We start from the raw sequence: 18,578 nt of genomic DNA on the forward strand, positions 1-18,578 counted from the left end.
TCGTATACAACACTATGGGTCTCCGGGCCCCCTACCAAAGGTCCTTTTTGGAGTGATCATATTGCCCTGCGAAACACAAATAAATTGTAGTTATTCATCATCTAGATTGATTTGAATAACTCTTTTTTGTAAAATTAGCTTCAAAAACGTGATTTTTCAGCACGATTTATACGTTTATCCAACAAGATTAAATACAACGATCTTTTTTCTTCTTTTCTCTATTTGCAGTGTAAAAATCATTGATTTCGCGGATACATTTCAACCAAATTCAACGCTCGTCGCTGCTGCGTGCTGCCTCAATCAACGAAACTCCGCCAAAATGTCACAGCGTCATCAGCGATGCATCACGCGTGTTCCCATTTTCCCCGATCGGTTGTTCCGGGTGCAGTACTCCTACACCAGCACGCCAAGTTTACCGAGTTGTTGTCATCACGCGTCGATTTAAACGAGACACAATGCATATAAAGAGAAACAGCTACACGGGCGGTGGCCCGGCCGATGACAAACGTCCAGTTCGTAAAAAGCGAAAAAAGAGAAAGGCGCTGTTGATTGGGAATCGCCGCGCGTCACTTCACTTGGTACTCCGATCGTCGACAACGACGCACATAGGGGTATTTCACCAAACTGATTCGAAAAAGTTGACTTTTTCAAAATTGTCCTACGCCATTAAATTACCACATGGTCTATTGCTACAGTGATCTCAAGAAAATCATATGAAACTAATGTGACTATGAAATTGTTATCATTGTTAGTTAGAACAAAATTTCCATTGAATCGTTTGCATGATTGAGTATAGATAGTAGTGACATATAATTATTTATATTTATATAATTTTTGAACAGATATATTGAACAACTTATAAATTTTTGTACTTACATATATACAAGGTGTAAGTGTTTTACATCGACTATCACGATGCCATATACCATATTTTGGATAATTTGCACATAAAATAGTTGTTACTGGTATTGCGGAGCACGAGTCAATTTTTAAGATCACAATGTGAAAATGGATCAATTTGACATTTGATCTATTTAAGCACCATAGTAATATAAAACATTGAGTAAAATAGTTTAGGTGATAACATATTTAATGCCAGCTAAATTTTAGAAATACTCTTATGTGCGACGGATCGAGAAAGGAGAAGAAATGCCATCAGACAGAAAGAAAGCCATAAGCAAGAATGTAGGTATCGAAAACGGACACAGAGACGAGGGACAGCAACAAAACATGAATTAACTTTGTGAATGCAAAAACGTAAACACCAGTTTTGGATTGATGAGGAGACATTCCATACAAACCGTTATAAGAAATGAGAGAAGAAAATCCAGAAAGTTGTACGGTAGGGTTGTATATTATGTGTATTTATTTCTTTAAGGCAGCGAAAGATTGTCCCCAACAAGGTGCTTTCAATGTGTGAGATAAAGAGTGCCAAATCATCCCTTGCGTTGAACCTGTACTCTTCTGCTGCCACAATTACTCAAGTACCGGTTCTTTCCCGATGAATTCGTTAAAAGGAAGATAGTAAAATTTACAGCAATATTTCGAACTGATGAGTGATAGACTGGTTCAAAGAATTGCTAACAGACCTCAAAATATCCATACTCCTCACATTAATAGGATTTCAATATTCTGTGGTAGGTTATTTCATATGATGTGACAAATGCACTATATATTAATCGACAACCACGGATCAATAAAAGATATAGGAATATGCGTTTGCCATAGCTGGACCATAGAATGACACTTATACAAAACATACAAGATTGTGTCCAACTACAAAAATACTATAAACCGCTCAGAATATGTGTTCTTGATATCATGAACCATTCTACCATTATTCGATCAACGATTTAAACTATCCTTCCTCCCGGTCATATGATCGACCACTTGGAAGAGAACAACATCAACGGAAACGGTGGTGGTGGTTGTGGCGGTAAAGAAGGTACGCAATATCGGCAAGGAGATGCCCTCACGATGCAGTTAGTCAGATTTTTTTTACCTAAGTTTATAAGCAATTGACTTGAAATTGCAGTTTAACACACAACCACAAGTTACCAAGTATTTTTGTTCGTCCGGTTTCATTTTTAGGTCTACGTTATGTAAAGATTTTATATGTAGGTTAAATATGTGTATTTTATATTTAAAGTAGTTAAGTTTAAACCAACGTGAAACGAATGAGCGAATAGCGCGCGACTGTCACGCTAAAATTGACAAACCAATAAAAATGGACAAATTTTTTTCCACGACGATGTATAGAGATTTAGGACGATCTTTCTAGTTGCGTAAGGAGAAGCCGTTTCTTAGAGATGCTTTATTAGCGAATGTGGCAAACTAGTCTATTGTGAAACGAAATTGGAAACCGAATATACTTCGGGAATACCTTGTTCTATGTACTGTAAAAATGTGTTTAGTATTTAATGACAGCTTTTTTAGTATTATTAAGTAAGTAAACTATTTATGAATAGAAACTGTTTATCAGTAGCTGAGTTTTATAATTGAACTGAAAGAAATGACCTTTGCCACTGTAATGAGTTACAATTTTCTAATAGTTAAAAATTTAAAAATAGAAAATATTCACAATGTCAATATCTGATTGGGATTAGACAATTACATTACTAACATTGAAATGACGCTGACCATATCTTGAAGCTCCAATTTGAAAAAAAAATAGTCCAGAATCATGAACGGTTTAAAAGGGCTTACAGCATTCTCGTCAAATTTCAATGAATGGAAAAACATTCAAGAGTTGTACACGGAACACTATCTGCCTAATAATAATTTTTATTAATAAATATAATTGACAAGACATCGTTGTTTTCAAGAAACATTATAAAATAAATTCAAAATTTTTTTTTTCAATAAATTCAAAAAGTTAGACTATAAAGAGGGAAATCTAAGAATAGCTTCGGAATTTGTCCCTGGAATTCCTTTGGAACTTCGTCAGGATAATCCTCGGAAATATCTTCGAAAAATACTTTGGAGATTTCTTCAGATATTCTTTCCAAATTTCTTCGAGCATTACTTTTTTTCGGAACTATATTTAAGACTTCTTCGGAAGCTTCTTTAGGAATTCTTTGGATATTAATTCGGTAAATTATTTGGAGAAACTTTAAAGAGCTTTTTAAGGAATTGTTATGGAAATTTGTTTGGAAATTTCTTCGGGAATTCCTTCAGAACTTCTAACGAAAACTCCTTCAGCAAATCATTTGGGGATTCCTTTTTAAATTTCTTTACGAGTTCCTTTAGAAATTCCTTTAGCAATTTCCTCGGAAATGTTTTAACGAACTCCAGGGAATCAATATTCGGGCAACACCTAACAATATACTCTTTGTCATCAACAGAGTTTTTCGAAGACCACTTTATCAAGAAGACTGGCAGCTCTGGCATTTTTCCATACAAGCGGTCAACTTCATTGCCGACAGAGCCTCTTCTGAGTTGAAGTGGTAGCTTGTTATCTGTGTGGTAGTGATCTTAGCTAGCTAGAGTAAATGGGATCTAATAAAGGTGTGAAGGAGGTCGATGTCTGCTAGTGTTAGTTAACTGTCAACAAATAACTTTTCGGATAAATATTTTCCACAGTAGGGAAAAGTAGAATTCTACACACTTGGAATAAATCGCTGAATTCGGTAAGATTTTATCGAAATCTCAACAGCAGAACTGTTCGGTAAATAATTTTACTGATTTTCGGCGATTTTGACAGTTAAACAATGGAAAAAATTACAAAAAATCTGTAAAATAATTACCGAACAGATCTGCTGTTGAGATTTCGGTAAAATTTACCGAATACTGTAAAATGAGTTAAGTGTGTACTCTAAATTGTTTCATTGTTTCGACATCGCGAATACAGATGCAATACTTGCCATCATCATATGCCAAAAAATTTGTCATGAAGCGTGTATACTAACTATTTTCGCAAATCGCCAGTACCAATCAATTTACATTGGCCATCCACGATTATGCCCTTCAGTTGATTGCCTAGCTTCTGGCGATAGTCAACCGACACCACGAACTCTCGCCGCTTGGTTCGCCGGGGTACAACATTTCTCTTCAAAGTTTATTTTGCTGAAGATCTACCAACACAACCAAACGTCGATAAATCCCGCAATTATTTGCAATGGAATATAGCTGTCAATACAAAAACAAACCACACGGAATCACAAATCAGCTCAGTTTTGTACAGGCAGAAAATTCCTCGTGAAAATGAGTTTGAAACAAAAAGTGTTTTTCGTGGCAATTTAGAAAAAAACACAAGGGACTAATTCGTTTGTCTACAAAATAAAGTGTTGAAATTAAAACGAATTTGAACCTATTGGAACGGTTGAAACATCAAAACTGAAGAGCGATAAAATTGATTTTTTTGCGTCGGAAAATTATTAATCTGTCAAAATTCTGGCTTGCTCCAAGGTAGCATAATCACGTCTAGTGAACCAACATCCTCAATCATCTACTAACATCTATTTTTGCTATCTATCATCTGAATTTTCTCAATGAATTATTAGCAATGACTGGTTTCCTACTCACAGCTGCCAGGCGCTAATGTATATGTGCAAACAGCCAGCATGAGTTAACCGCCGGAAATTTGTATGGCATCTAACATCTAACTCGGGTTTTCTCAAAGTTAGGAACTTTCAAGAAAAACTATTTGGTACTATTTCTGTTCACGCCCGTTTCAAATTACTCAAAATTGTGAAAATGTATTGACGTCTCTTTTACTGACGGAAATCTTTCTCATTTTTCGTAAAAAGTGGAACTAATCAAAATTTGAGTAGTTCCACTTTTTACCAAAAATTAGTAAGATTTTCGTGAGATAAAAAGAGATTTCAATACAATTTAACTCAGTCTCTGAGTGATTTGAAATGGGCGTGTAGGAGCCTACCACCTGGGAGCTGCGGATAGAGTCGAAACGAGTGTCAAAGAATCTCCAAAGCAAGCTGTCAAAAAGTATCCATCGCATCGAGAGGGGTTTTGTGCATTTTGAGCGTAGACGAGAGAGTACACGTATAAATCAACTCATACTAAATATAGCTCATTTTCAACTAATTTCAATTTACTGGCGTAATTTTAAATATATCGACGGATTCAGCATAACTGGAGAGTATGAATTAATTTAACATTCGACACGTTAATATATACGATGCGGTAAATTGACGGAATCTTTGTAATTTAATTTTATAAAGATAAACATAATGATAATTCAATGTGAGAAAATCGTAACGTGTACAGTGAACACTGGGAGGAAATTTGCGAGTTTCAAGCAAAATATCTTGAAAATTTGATTCGATCGAGTCCGCATCTCCCAGCCTACCACATATTTTTTCGTTGAAGGTGCTTTATTTCGAAAAATCGAACCTTAGATGCCTTTCGTTATACTAATTTCAGAAAGTTAACTCCTAGTGTACTGCTGTAAGCACGCACAAAGTGGGTGATTCATTAGCATAACCTTTTCGAACTTTTGGGTTTTATTGGGCAAGGTAATGATAAAAATTAAGAAAAATCTAGATAGTAAATTGTTTTAAATCAAATCATGATTAAAAATTCGAGGCTTCAGTCGAAATGTGAAGGAAATTAACAGGTCCGTACGGAAATTGATATAGAGTGCGGCACTTTAATCATCACCTCAAGACAAAATTCCGAATATTATTCGGCTTAAAGTTATCCAGATCTCATAAAATTGAAATACGTTTAATCTCAGTGTACTGTGTATTTTTTTAGTGTAATTTAAATGTGGTTTTAATATATTTTGATTGAACGTGTAACTGAGGATACAGTGTCAATTCACTCACACAAACAAACATAGTACTACCTCGGCTCACCGACAGCGCTGTTAACAGTGTCGCCCGATTTCAGGCTGTGTTGCCAGTCTTCTTAATAATGTGGTCTTCAGAACAATCAACGATACTACGGTAAGACACTCCTGACTCAGCATGCGCAGTCCACACTCAAACTTCTGCCGTGCTTCGAGGTGACAATAGTGGTGACGCACTATGACACTCTTGCCTCAACACAAGCAGATCATTCGCTCTTTGCTGAAGCAGCACACGCACTACTCTACCGATTTAAGGACACTCCCCATGCCAATTGGCACTCACTGGGCTCCTGTGCGCTTTGAGCGGCACACGGTCGCTTTGATAGGTCCTGCTTGCGGACACATGTATCTTTTTGTAGGGGTTTAACAGAGCTCACCAAAAGAACCACGCCCTAGGTAGGCCCCCTAACTCGCAGAGGCTGTGGGGAGGGGTCGTAAAGCCCTTGGACATAGTCCCTGCTGCCTCTACCACGAGGCATGGCAGAAGAGTAAGCGCATAGGTGTTAGTATGGACTGCACATGCCAAGGTAGGAGAGGGTCGTAGCGTTGAACTCGAGGCTTGGCAAAGGAGAGAAGAGTGAGCACCCACAAGTCAGCCTCATGTGGTATGTTAGAGGTCAGCACCCAAGTCAGCCTCGCTTGGCAGAGCGTGTGTCAGGAGGAGTGGCAGGGGGTGTCAGAGTGAGCGCCCAAATAAGTCTCAGATTCGTGTGCTAGAGCATGAATCAGGTGGTAGGGTGAGCATCCAAGTTTGTTTCATATGGTGCGTAAAGGGTGAGCACCCAAGTTAGACTCACATGGTATGTCAGTGGTGAGCATCCAAGTAAGACTCATATGGTACGTCAGAGAGAGTGTCAGGGTGTGTCAGAAGGTATGTTAGAGAGAGCACCCAAGTAAGCCTCATACGGGATGAGTGCCCGTGTGAACGTGAATGAGCGAGTACATTAAGTACTGCTTATTCCCCAGAAGTAATACTGGGAGGCAGTTCCTGGGGGAACCAGGATATTAGCAGAGAGGGTAACTCAAGTAACATTCCGCTACTTGGGTGGGTTCAGTAGGTCGGCCATCTGTCAGCAACACTCCCTGAGTGATAATTTCAGGTATCTGTTTGCAGATTTGCCTTCATCACTCTATAAAAAAATAAAAATAAAAAACTTCTCCAAACCGTTTTGGAGGCTATAACAGTTCTTGCGTATGATTTTTGATTAACATGTATAATTCATCCAGGGTGGGACGACCCTACGTTGTGTTGTTTTTCGCCGGTGGTTCTCCGGACGACGAATAAAGTTACAACTGGTTCAGACAGGACTATTACTAATTTATTGCCTCCGAGAGGCAGCCTTTTATGGGCTACTCTTAGTACGGAATATTACATTATTGGGAGCGTGCGCACAAACATTTGAATTTAAATCTAACTAGATTTGCAGCGCGCTAAATGCTACGTATATAACGCAATCAGTTGGCGCGAAGCAAGTGAACAAAAAGATCACACAATTCTCGCATAACTTTTCAAAAGGTCCTAAGTAACATTTTTTTCATGAATTTATTTGAGTACTGCAATCAAAAGCTTTAATGTTTTTCTGTTGATTGCGCTATTCAAATTAAATCATGAAAAAAATGTTACTTAGGACCTTTTGAAAAGTTAAGCGAGAATTGAACGACAAGAGACCGCATCGTGCTTTCGTGCTGTGCGGTTCTTTTCTCTCTTTGCTGAAGGAAGTTTTTAATACTACCCGAAGCTATTTTAATTTCAATAGTGCTTCTCAGCGCTATTTGTACCTACCGTTACGATCTTTGCTTGGACCCGTGCCTTCGTTTTACGTTGGACCCGTTTGGGATACCGTTCTGGAAAAAAAAACCTCTTAAAAGGTCATGTCTCCTCGCTCAGCAATGAGCATTAATAAAAACAAGAGAAAGGGGGGGGTCTCTGAATTCTCCACTTCCTTCTAAGAAACAAGGTTTCAAGACCGTCCTGCCAAAGCGCGGAAAAAAATAGAAGGAAGCTTCAGATTTTCCTTCTAACTCTAACATTGACAATAATTCTTCTCCTATCGAACTGAGCAATCAGGTCGATTTGATTCATGACGAAATTGAGCAAATCGAATCTACCCGCCAATTGTGGTATCTGTTGCCGAGTTTTCTGGCTTTAGGAATGAGATTTTGATTAACCTTCAGGGGATCAAGGTTTCATTTCAGATTGCCAGGAAGGGTGACTGCCGCGTTTTGCCGGGATCCTTTGACGATCGCAAACGTCTTCTCCAGTATTTAACTGAGAAGCGGCATAAATTCTTCACATACGACGACAAAACTGAACGATTGTTCAAAGTCGCTTTGAAAGGTCTCCCCAGTGATGATAAATCACAGGATGAGATTAAAATTGAAATTCCTCAATTGCTTGGATTTTCACCAGTCCAAGTAATTAGGATGAAAAAGAAATCTCGTTCTGGTACTTCCCAGAGGGATATTTCTCAAGAATTTTATTTGGCTCACTTTAACAAAAGTGAACTAAATAATTTGAAAAGGAAAATGCCTGTATTATGTCCCATGCCCGCGAGGACGAGCTCGGTGGTCTAGTGGCTACCGCTTCTGCCTTACAAGCAGGATGTCGTGGGTTCAATTCCAGGCTCGTCTCTTTCCTACTTTGTATTTCTATCTTTCCTACTGTTATAATCTTCCACACAACTCAAAACCTCCCGTGGCAACTATGAGAGGTCGTAGAGTTCTCTGCATCTTTCTTAAGTAGGTGTCCAATTAACCATCCTTTCCCTTCCTCAGCATTCGCAAGGACGTGGCCAGGAGAAATCTCTACTATTGGAGAGTGCATTGCTTCCATCTAAGAGATACAGTGATTAGTCCCAAATCAATATCTGTGGTAACGTATGAAAGTGATGCTACTCTCATACAATAGTCTTGGCTTGTACCACCTACGAATTTGTGCGAATTGCTCAATGCTAATGCTAATGTATTATGTCCCATGTCCGCGTTACATGGGAACATTACCGCAGGCCTAGGGGAAATTTCCAAAATCCCAATCAGTGCCGTAATTGCCAAAAGTTGGGTCACGGAACTAAACATTGCCATATAGATGCTACATGCATGATTTGTGGTGGAACCTCTCACGCCAAGGACGCCTGTCCTTGGATTTTGAGAAGATTCCAAGAATTTTAAATGTGCCAATTGTGGGGGCAATCATAAATCCAATTTTTGGGAATGCCCTTCACGCAAAAAAGTTTTGAATTCCCGTTGATGAAGGGAAATTCCAATAGGATCCCAGATTCGCCGGGTAAACATATTTCAAACGCTCAAAATCCGCAATCATTGCCGGTCGAACAATTCATACCCACCATAATCAACGAACAAATTTTGCTCCTATCTCTCAACGAGTAACGAACAGTTCGTCGAACTCTAATTTTTCCAACATGCCTACCTATGCAAGCAACGCAACAAGCAACAAAATTTCAACTCTGAAAATTTACCGACGATGAATGATTTTCATACCGATTCTTCAACGGAAAATAACGTTCGTTCTGACGACTCAGGTAGCATGTCTGCTTCCGACTTTGATTCTCTAAATGAACAATTGCATCACATGATTGATGCAATGTTCAAAGCAAATACCAAAACTGAAGCTGTTCAGGTTGGTATCAAATTTACTCAAAAAATTGTTGTTGGACTTCGTTTTAATGGATTTAAATAATTCTTTGAAAATTTTAAATTGGAATGCCCGCCCTTTAAAGGGTAAGGAAGATCAATTATTCAACTTCCTATCAGTTTATAATGTGCACATTGCCATTATAACTGAAACATATTTAAAATCTGGTCTTTTCATCAAAAGAGATCCAAATTATTTTATTTATCGAAATGATCGTCTTGACAACGCCTGTGGTGGAGTCGCCATTGTCATTAAACATAAATTATATTCGTCGTTTGAAAGCAAAGTTTTCGAAACCTTGGGAGTATCTGTTGAAACAAATTTTAGACAATTATCTTTTATTGCTGCTTACTTGCCTTTCCAGTGCAATGGACAGCAAATGGATTTGTTGAGAGCTGATCTTAAAATTCGAACTCCTACGAAATCCAATTTTTTCATAATTGATGACTTCAATGCCAAACATCGTTCATGCAATAATGCTCAAAGCAATTCCAATGGTAAAATTTTATTTGAAGATTGTTCTGCGGGATATTGTACTATTTAATATCTCAATGGACCAACTTGATTTTATTCCAGTAGAAATCCTTCTACAATTGATTTAGTTTTAACCGATTCAAGTCAGCTGTGTGGCCAATTGGTAACTCATGCTGACTTTGACATCATGTGACGTTTGAAATCTCACAAGAAGCCATTAACATTCCAATCAACTCTACTTTAAATTATCATCGAGCTGATTGGGATTTATAAAAAACGTATATCGATAGGAATTTTGATGTTGATATTCCTCTCAATATCAAAAGTGATATTGATAATGCTTTCGTATCTTTGACAAATTTAATTGTCGAAGCCAGAGGCATTGCAACTCCTAAATGTGAAATTAAATTCCATTATTATTGACGACGATCTTCAGCTTCGTCTTGAAAATGTGATGCGGAGGCAATACCAAAGAACTCACGATCCCGCGTTGAAAGTTATTTGGCGAAATTTGCACAATGAAATTAAAAAAACGTTTCGCTATTCTGAGAAATACCAACTTTGAGAATAATGTCTCAAAGTGGGATCCCGGCTCGAAACCGGTTTGGAAATTAACGAAAATTCTAAGCCAATTCCAGCGCTTAAAATGGGAAATAAATTTTTATTAACAAATGGCGAAAAGGCTCAAAAACTTGCTCAGCAGTTCGAGAGTGCCCATAATTTTAGTCTAGGTCTTACTAGTCCAATTGAGGATCAGGTTACACGGAGCTTCGAAGACATTTTCAATCATGAGAATGTTTTTGACCCTTCGTTGGGAACTAATTTGGATGAAGTGAGATCTATTACTAGAAAATTTAAAAATATGAAAGTCCCGGGTGATGATGCTATTTTCTACATACTTATCAAAAAACTTCCTGAGAGCTCTTTATCCTTTTTGGGTAATGTATTTAACAATTGTTTTTAATTGGCATAGGAGAACTGCCCCTTGGATTCATTCCATGTACCCAAATCAATGCCATTCGAAAACAAAGAATTGGTGCGCAAATTGTTTTGTGATTTTTTTCAGCAGTGAGCACGCCGCATAACAACAAAACACGACACAAATCGAGCCTAAATAGCCTGTTTTGCGAATGTTATTGATATAGGAGCATGTTATTAATAATGGAACTGATACCCTACTTTCCAGATAAATGGAAAAACGCCAAAGTTGTTCCAATTTTGAAGTCGGACAAAAATCCAGCTGAGGCTTCTAGTTATCGCCCAATCAGTTTGCTTTCGTCAATAAGCAAACTGTTTGAAAATATTATTTTAAATAGAATGATGGTTCATATTAATGATAATTTCTTCGGGAAATTCTCAATTCGAGAAATTCTCAGGAACTCTACAGAATTTCCTTTGGAAATCCGTTCTCTGGACGTTGCAGAGAGTAGTAATCCTCATGTTTTTATCATTCCTGTTAAGACTGAAAACAAGGAACCCTCCTTTTCATGTTGTCTGATAGTATTCTAGTAAGTGATTTTCTAAGAAAATCATTAGGATCACTTGTTTCCAATCTATGAATTGCACCGTAAAAATGCTAATGCTAATTTTATGCCAAGCCTCAATTTAAAGACTAGTATGCTTGAGAAATGTATGGAGAAAAAACCCTAAGAAAAGGAACTTGTTTCATAAAAACTTTTTCGTAACCAACGCTGAAAAGTGTTCCAAAGATTCCCAAGTTCCGAGATGATCATCAAACGGATTTTCTATGAAAAAACTGTTTCTAATACAATACACTGTTTCCGAAGAAAAAAAAACTGTTTTTAAACTTATGATAACGTAAACCTTTTCGAATAAGATTTCGAATATTTTATCGAACAATAGACAAGTTTTTTAGAGGTTTTGATTATTCTGGGATATCATATATGAAATATATGACATATAAAATAAGGCATAGAAGTTTGCTTAGTAGTACCTATCGAGTTTTACTTTAATGTGACATAAACATCAATTTGGCTCCGATTTTGTTGGAAAAACCCTTTCAGATGTTATGCGAGAATCATGCAGACCGGTTGCCAGAAAAGAATTATTTCAACTGTAGGTAGTAAAAAGTAGGGGAGACTGGGTAGACTTGATCCCCTTTTCTGATTTCCGATGTATCACAGCCAAAAATAAATAAAAATACGCGATTTCCACACAGACTCTCTAAGAAATATAGTATTTAACTTTAGTGATGTATGACAGTCCTTAAATTATTGTTGTTATTGATACACAATCGATTTTTTTAGAATGCTGTCAAAAATCTACTTTTCAAATATTCGGGGGAAATTGATCCCTCTCAAAAACTCGCTTTGATAATATTAGAAAGGTGCCCTCAGATTTTTAAATATTTTTCCTTCAAAATACGCGCAATTTTCGAATGTACGTATACATGAACGATTTTTGTTATTGAATTCGACAGCACATGCAATTTTAAAATTTGGGGAGACTTGATCCCCTTTCTATGATATCTACGCAATAAATATTTTTTGCTGCCAACACTTCATCAAATCTGTCAAATCTACAAAAAAATTTGTTTGCCTGACTAATGGGAGATCAAATGTCCCCATATTGAGGCAATAACTTCAAATCCAAATATCCTAAAACTTTGATGGAATGTTGACATTTTCATCAGTACAAATCATTAAGCACATTTATGGCTTTGTGCTGTGAAAAAACGAAAGCATTTGGTCATTGTTATGAAAAGTTATTCAAATTTTGCGTGGTCAATAAAAAAATCTTTAGGAAGGTCAAAACATACAAACCGCCCTGCAGAATAAATAAGTTTGTCAATCCAAAAAATAACTCACCACATAAAGGTCATTTGTCTAGAGGATCTATACTAAAAAATACGCTAGAACAAAACTACTTTAGTTCTCGATAAAACAGGGGGTGATCAAGTCTACCCACCTTCCCCTACTGCTAGTTTTACAGCGCTGGTTATTCGGATTTGTGCTGAATGCATAATATATCAATTAGAAAACTAATAATAATTCAGTGTCAACGGAATTCCCGGTTTTCCCAGTTCAAGGGCCACTCTGTACATTCTTAACCCTTGGTCCAAAAATGAACGGCTTGATTGTCATATGGCTACCGCTTTCCACTGTGTATTATTGCATACAGGGCAACTGTTCCGGTTCCCATTTCACTAAAAATATATTAATCTAACCGCAAAACAAAGCAACAGAGCACCAATATCGTCGCTTCTTTTTGCTCACATGCGTACCCATTTCTGAAAAAAATCTCAAAAATAAGTAACAAATCTAATTCCCGTTCATTGCTTGTGATGGGATGAACATATGAGATGAAATACAGCAGCAGTAAACCTATTTCTAAGATTCTAGCAATCGCTAGAACTGACAATGGACTTTCATACCGTTACCATTTTCTGTCCTTTTCTATAGGGGAAATGTTCCGTTTTCCATCTCACTGAACATATTTTCATCTCATCGCAAAACAAAGAAATACAGCACCAATCTCGTCGCTTCTTTTTGCTAACACGCGTGCTCACTGGTGAAAAAAATCACAAAAAATAATAAACAAATTAAATTCCTTTTCATTGCTTTGTTTTTGATGGGATGGAAATAGGAGCTATGGGATGAAGTGCCGAACCGTTCCCCTACAACTTGACTATTCTTGCAGTTAGTACTTGTGTTAGAACTGTGAAATGATCGAATGCCACCTTGGTAACCTAATTAACGGTTGAAGAGCAATTATGAAGGACTGTTTGCCGTTTTGGCCATACTGGAAGCGTACAAGGACGTTCAGCTTTGCATGAAAACTATTTATCTGTATCGAAAAAATCGAAAGATCCAGTGCCGATATGTTCAAAAACAGTTTTTATTGTTTTGTCGAAATTGTAAAAATGGATATGTGCTGCTTCTCAAACAAATGATTCAAACAGACAATTACTCTTACACACAATTTGGGAATTTCTCAAATTTTCAACAATGCTGTCATCGATTTTTTTTATTTCACCTATTTTATGAGTTTTATTTCAGATATTCATTTACCTACTACACAATCTCCCTACTATTATCGATAAATGGAGGTTTGCATTCATGCAACATAAATTTACATATAGCACGATACCATCTGCAGAAATTCACGTTCTGTATTTAGTTCAACGTATAGAAGAATTGTTTATCTCAATAAATTAAAATTCTTAAGCAACCGAAAGCTCTCCGACAGTTTTATTGTGATGGTTCGAAGAGCTTAATAAGATGAAAATGAACGCAGATGGCAAAATGAATCCGTCAACAAAACTTGGTATGGAATTGAGACAGCTAACGTGGTACTACTAATGCGAACATTGGTCTGTGTTGGACTACTGACATCTGGGTGTCAATTCATGTTCATTATGTATTAATGTGGGTTTAAATAACGTTTTGTTTTTGATTGACTGATTTTATCTTTTTTTGGTCCTAAGATATTACTTACGTCGATATGAGAGAATAGATCATACTGAAAGGAAAAAATGGGACATTGGATTATAATGAAATTTCTGTTAAATTGATAGAAATATACCCATATAAGTAGTAGAAGAAGGATAGCAGATAAACGGCCAGTTTAATCCATCCTTCGCGTTGGCATTTGGCCAAGACATCAGCGTTCATGATGCTGGTAGGATCGTACAACCCTGGGCCCGACATGACCGGCCGATTTGAATATCTTAAAGCAATAAAGTAATGTAAGACAAGTTTGGGGAGCTTTTTGTTTTATTTAATGCAATAAGACACTGTGTTATGAAATCGATGATCGGGTGATGTGCGTAGTCCAAGTGATTGTACGACATTTCGCGGTAAAACATTCCGCGGTTAACCATTTCGCGGTGTACCAGTTCGCGGTCTACCATTTCGCGTTCAGTATCATAGCGCGGTATAACATTTCGCGGTTTATATTATTTGGCGGTATACCATTCCGCGGTTAGTACAATTCCGCGGTGAAACTTTTCGCGGTCAATACCAATTTGCAGGTTTAATTTTACTAATGTTACAAGTAGTTCAGTAATGTGTTCTTTAGCTTTGTAAAGCCTCGAAATTCACCTTATTATTATGTATAGCGAATAATCATTGAGTTTACACCAGACTCATATAAATTCAAATCCCAAACAAAAATGTTTTAAGCAAAACATATTTGCAAATACGACTACCGCCACCGCACCGGGGGTGACAATGGGTCTGGGGGTGAGAATGGGTCATCGCTTTCACCGGCAGTCAGGAGGTCGAAGAGCAAAATCGTTTGAAAAGGTCTCTTATATTTTAATCTTCTTGCCCTCAGATGGATTCAATCCAATTTACAGGCATTCTAAGAGGTTGAAACAGTGACCCATTCTCACCCCCATTTGACCCATTGTCACCCCCGATGACGGTATGCAAAGAATGCGAAACAACACACTTTGCCTTCTACCGGGAAAATGCCAACATTTAAAGAAAGCAAAACATAACATTTTTGCTTTATACCGGGCAAATGCAAATATTTAAAGAAGGCAAAACATCACAATTTGCCTTATACCGGGCAAATGCGAAAATTAAAAGAAGACGAAACAACACATATTGTTTTTTACCGGGCAAATGCGAACATTTGAAGAAGACAGCACATGATATTTAGCCTAATACCGGCTAACATTTAAGGAAGATACACTGGTGGAAATAAGTATAAAGACAAGCTCGGTTTCCATACAAAATGGCCATATTGGGAAGTCAATATCTCGATTCTTAGCGATTCGATTGGGCTGATTTTTTGCCAACAAGCCTAAAATGACTTGAATTTTTATTCAATGATGGTTACATTTATGCATATATTCTGATTTTACGCGTTTCTGTTGGAAATAATTATAAAGACAGTTCCGTTGTATGGAGCTCCATATAAAAAATGGTGTCTTTATAATTATTTCCAGATTTTGAGGTCAAAATCAACAGAGATGTATAAAATTTACTCAAAGATCGAAAGTTCAAGTTAAAAACAGGTGCCTAGTAAAATTTCAGCCAAATCGAATCGCTACGAATCGAGATATCGATCCTCAATCATGTTGAAAATGTATGAAAATCATGCTTGTCTTTATACTTATTTCCAGCGGTATACATTTTGCCTTATGCATAATTTTCAGTCATTCCATCTTCTGAGTTCTACCAGAATACCGTAGCCTTTTAAGGTATTAAGACAGCGACCTTTACCATATGATATAGTGTATCTTGATGACAAAGTTCACACATCTAATATTGACAATAATGTATATGTCTTTTGGAGATAACATAATATAATGCGTAAAAGAAAAGAGAAAAATACTTGAAAGGGAAACGTAATGAAAGAAACGGCCATACAAAGAAGAGAAAATTAATAGTTGGTAGAAAAGATTGGCAAACTCTTAAAAATACAAAAAAGTTAAAAAGATAAGCTAAGCTTGAATACCGTGAAACGGAGCACCGCGAAATAGCAAACCGCGAAATAATATATACCGTAAAACGGAATACCGCCAAATTGTATAAACCGCGAAACAGATTACCGCCAAATGATACAGACCGCGAAATGGTACACCGCAAAATGGTTTACCGCGGAATGTTTTACCGCGAAATGTCGGACAACCGTCTAAGTATCAATGACGTTCTCGCGACTATTGAAACACACACTATTCAACACCGCTTTGGAGGAGCTAATACTAAAGACCGGGATTGATATAGGTAAGAGGCACGATTTTTACGTAGCCCGTTCAGCTATTAGGCTTCGCCGAAAACATACAATGACACGTAGCTTCGAGAGGATGGAGGAAGCCTACATCAGACTGAAGAGGAAAATTAAGCTAATCGGTCTATTCATCACCACGTCCAAGATGAAATACACGATAGAAAGGCGATCATGAAAGAACAACGTTAGCCTCCCCCCACGAGTATAAATCTAAGTAGTTGAAGAATTCATGTACTGCCTGTAATTGCATATCTGTCCCATATGAATATGAATCCCAACAAAGATTCGGTTACAGGCAGTGTACTAAATCACACTGGAAAGTAGTCGTCGAAAGCGATACCAGAGGTGGCATTGCGCATCTCGAATCAAAAGGAGCAAACTATGCAAACGGTCATACGAAAGAGCTGTCGAAAGGAGATGCGCAATGAGGTCCCAGAAGAGAAATTCGAAGACGCATCGTGGCAGGAAATCGTACGTACGTTGGACTCCGTGAAATGTTATACGATCGAATAGTTTGCTGGCGTACCAAACTGACTATCTACAAAACTCTCATTAGACCGGTAAATCCTCTACGGACCCAAGCCCTGGACATAGGAGCACTAGGAGCCTTCGAAAGAAAAGTGCTGCGTATCATGATAGGAAGCGGATAGAAAACATGGACGTGAATAAACCACGAATTGCATCAGCTGTTAGGAGTACATTCTTCTTCTTTTCAATGGCATTACATCCCTCTTCAAGCCGAAAATTTTCTAGACCGGACCGGGAATCGAAGCCAGCCACCTTCAGCATGGTTTCTCTTTGTAGCCGCGCATCTTACCGCACGGCTAAGGAAGGCCCCAGGAGAACTGTCAAAAAAACTGGCACTTGGCCAGAATGTCGGACAGCAACTGAGTACAAATTGTGATCCGACGGGTAGAGAAAATGCGAGGTATGCAGCGAGCAATGCGAATCGTAAGGTGCAGGATGATTTCCGTAGACTTTTTGATTGGCGACGTGCAAAATTTTTATTCATTCAAATTATGTATGTACTACAGAAGTCATTTCGTCTTTGTCTGGATTAATAATAAATGAGAAATAAATGATAAATGTACGTACAGTCAGACGCTTCCCATCATTAGCATGAAATTTAACTAGTTTCATACAACAATAATTGTTATATTATTCATTATTACTCCTTATAGAATAGTCCGACAGCGTTTTAGTTACTAAATAAATACTATATTTTTGTACTTACCGCCATATGTGGTATGCGATTAGAGGAATGTTGATGGCAAGTGAAAACCATTCGCCAGCAAACAAGAACAGCAAATTGAACAACACGTGAAGTGCGTATTCCGGCAGGACCAGCTAAAAAAGATATGCGCTCAATAACCTTAACCAGGAACGATGAGAGTTCATCTATACTTACCGGATTCAACGAGTTGCATTGATCAATCGGGTTCTTATAATCCGTTTTCAGCTCATCAAACGCAATCACATGGAATATCGAGAAAAAGATTAGAAATGCGTCGATAATTAGCGCTACAATGTAGCTGAATGCCGAAAAGTTGAAGGCCATGATATCGCTTGTTCGAAGACCTTGCTTGCCCAGACGAACAGCCAAGAACTATAATCAGAAGGTGAGAACAAAAAAAAAATTGAAATTAATTATCATCTGGCTAAACTGTATGATCAAATAATATTAACCTGAAGACGATGGGTTTGTTCCTTCTAGATTTCCACCAAGCGCACCGCAATCACTCGATTTTATTCGAAATGAAAAACAGAAAACAACAGCGGCAGCTGCCTGAAGCAGCAAAGTGACAGTTCGCGTTCGCGAGCTTTTCATGCGACAGTAAGCCAATGTTGCCATCAGCTTTTTTTTAAATATATAACTTAAATTTTCAAAGTCTTCCTTAATTTTTTTCAATGCAAATTCAAGGTGAATACAAACCCTGATAT

At 37.6% G+C, this 18,578-nt stretch overlaps 2 protein-coding genes across 6 annotated transcripts in view; one reads left to right on the forward strand and one right to left on the reverse strand.

Moving 5' to 3' along the window:
- LOC134212844 (protein held out wings-like) overlaps window positions 1-2,484 on the forward strand; it is a 61,637-nt gene extending 59,153 nt beyond the window's left edge. For all 5 annotated transcript variants that reach the window (XM_062691067.1, XM_062691066.1, XM_062691065.1 and 2 more), the window contains one exon: window positions 229-2,484. The gene's annotated coding sequence lies outside the window, so the exon portion shown is untranslated. The remainder of the gene's footprint in view (window positions 1-228) is intronic.
- An 11,432-nt stretch (window positions 2,485-13,916) lies between these two features.
- Window positions 13,917-18,464, reverse strand: LOC134217000 (protein cornichon). Its single transcript, XM_062695756.1, has 5 exons — window positions 18,324-18,464; window positions 18,046-18,243; window positions 17,872-17,984; window positions 14,481-14,624; window positions 13,917-14,417 (listed from the first exon to the last, which is right to left on the reverse strand). Exons 2-5 carry the CDS (start codon window positions 18,193-18,195, stop codon window positions 14,390-14,392), a joined length of 435 nt encoding a protein of 144 aa, XP_062551740.1. The 5' UTR covers window positions 18,196-18,243; window positions 18,324-18,464; the 3' UTR covers window positions 13,917-14,389.
- Between the last annotated feature and the right edge of the window lie 114 nt (window positions 18,465-18,578).

The sequence above is a fragment of the Armigeres subalbatus genome, chromosome 2 (assembly GCF_024139115.2).
Source record: "Armigeres subalbatus isolate Guangzhou_Male chromosome 2, GZ_Asu_2, whole genome shotgun sequence".
In the NCBI taxonomy this organism is placed as follows: domain Eukaryota; kingdom Metazoa; phylum Arthropoda; class Insecta; order Diptera; family Culicidae; genus Armigeres; species Armigeres subalbatus.

Bases quoted from the DNA above. Each gene is read 5' to 3' on its own strand.
- LOC134217000 (XM_062695756.1), bottom strand. From the start codon at position 18,195: ATGGCCTTCAACTTTTCGGCATTCAGCTACATTGTAGCGCTAATTATC. The intron at 14,625-17,871 runs GTAAGTACAAAA...TATTGCTTTAAG, and splicing joins ATCGCATACCACATATGGCG to ATATTCAAATCGGCCGGTCA. The intron at 14,418-14,480 runs GTATATTTCTAT...TTTTCCTTTCAG, and splicing joins TTCTTCTACTACTTATATGG to TATGATCTATTCTCTCATAT.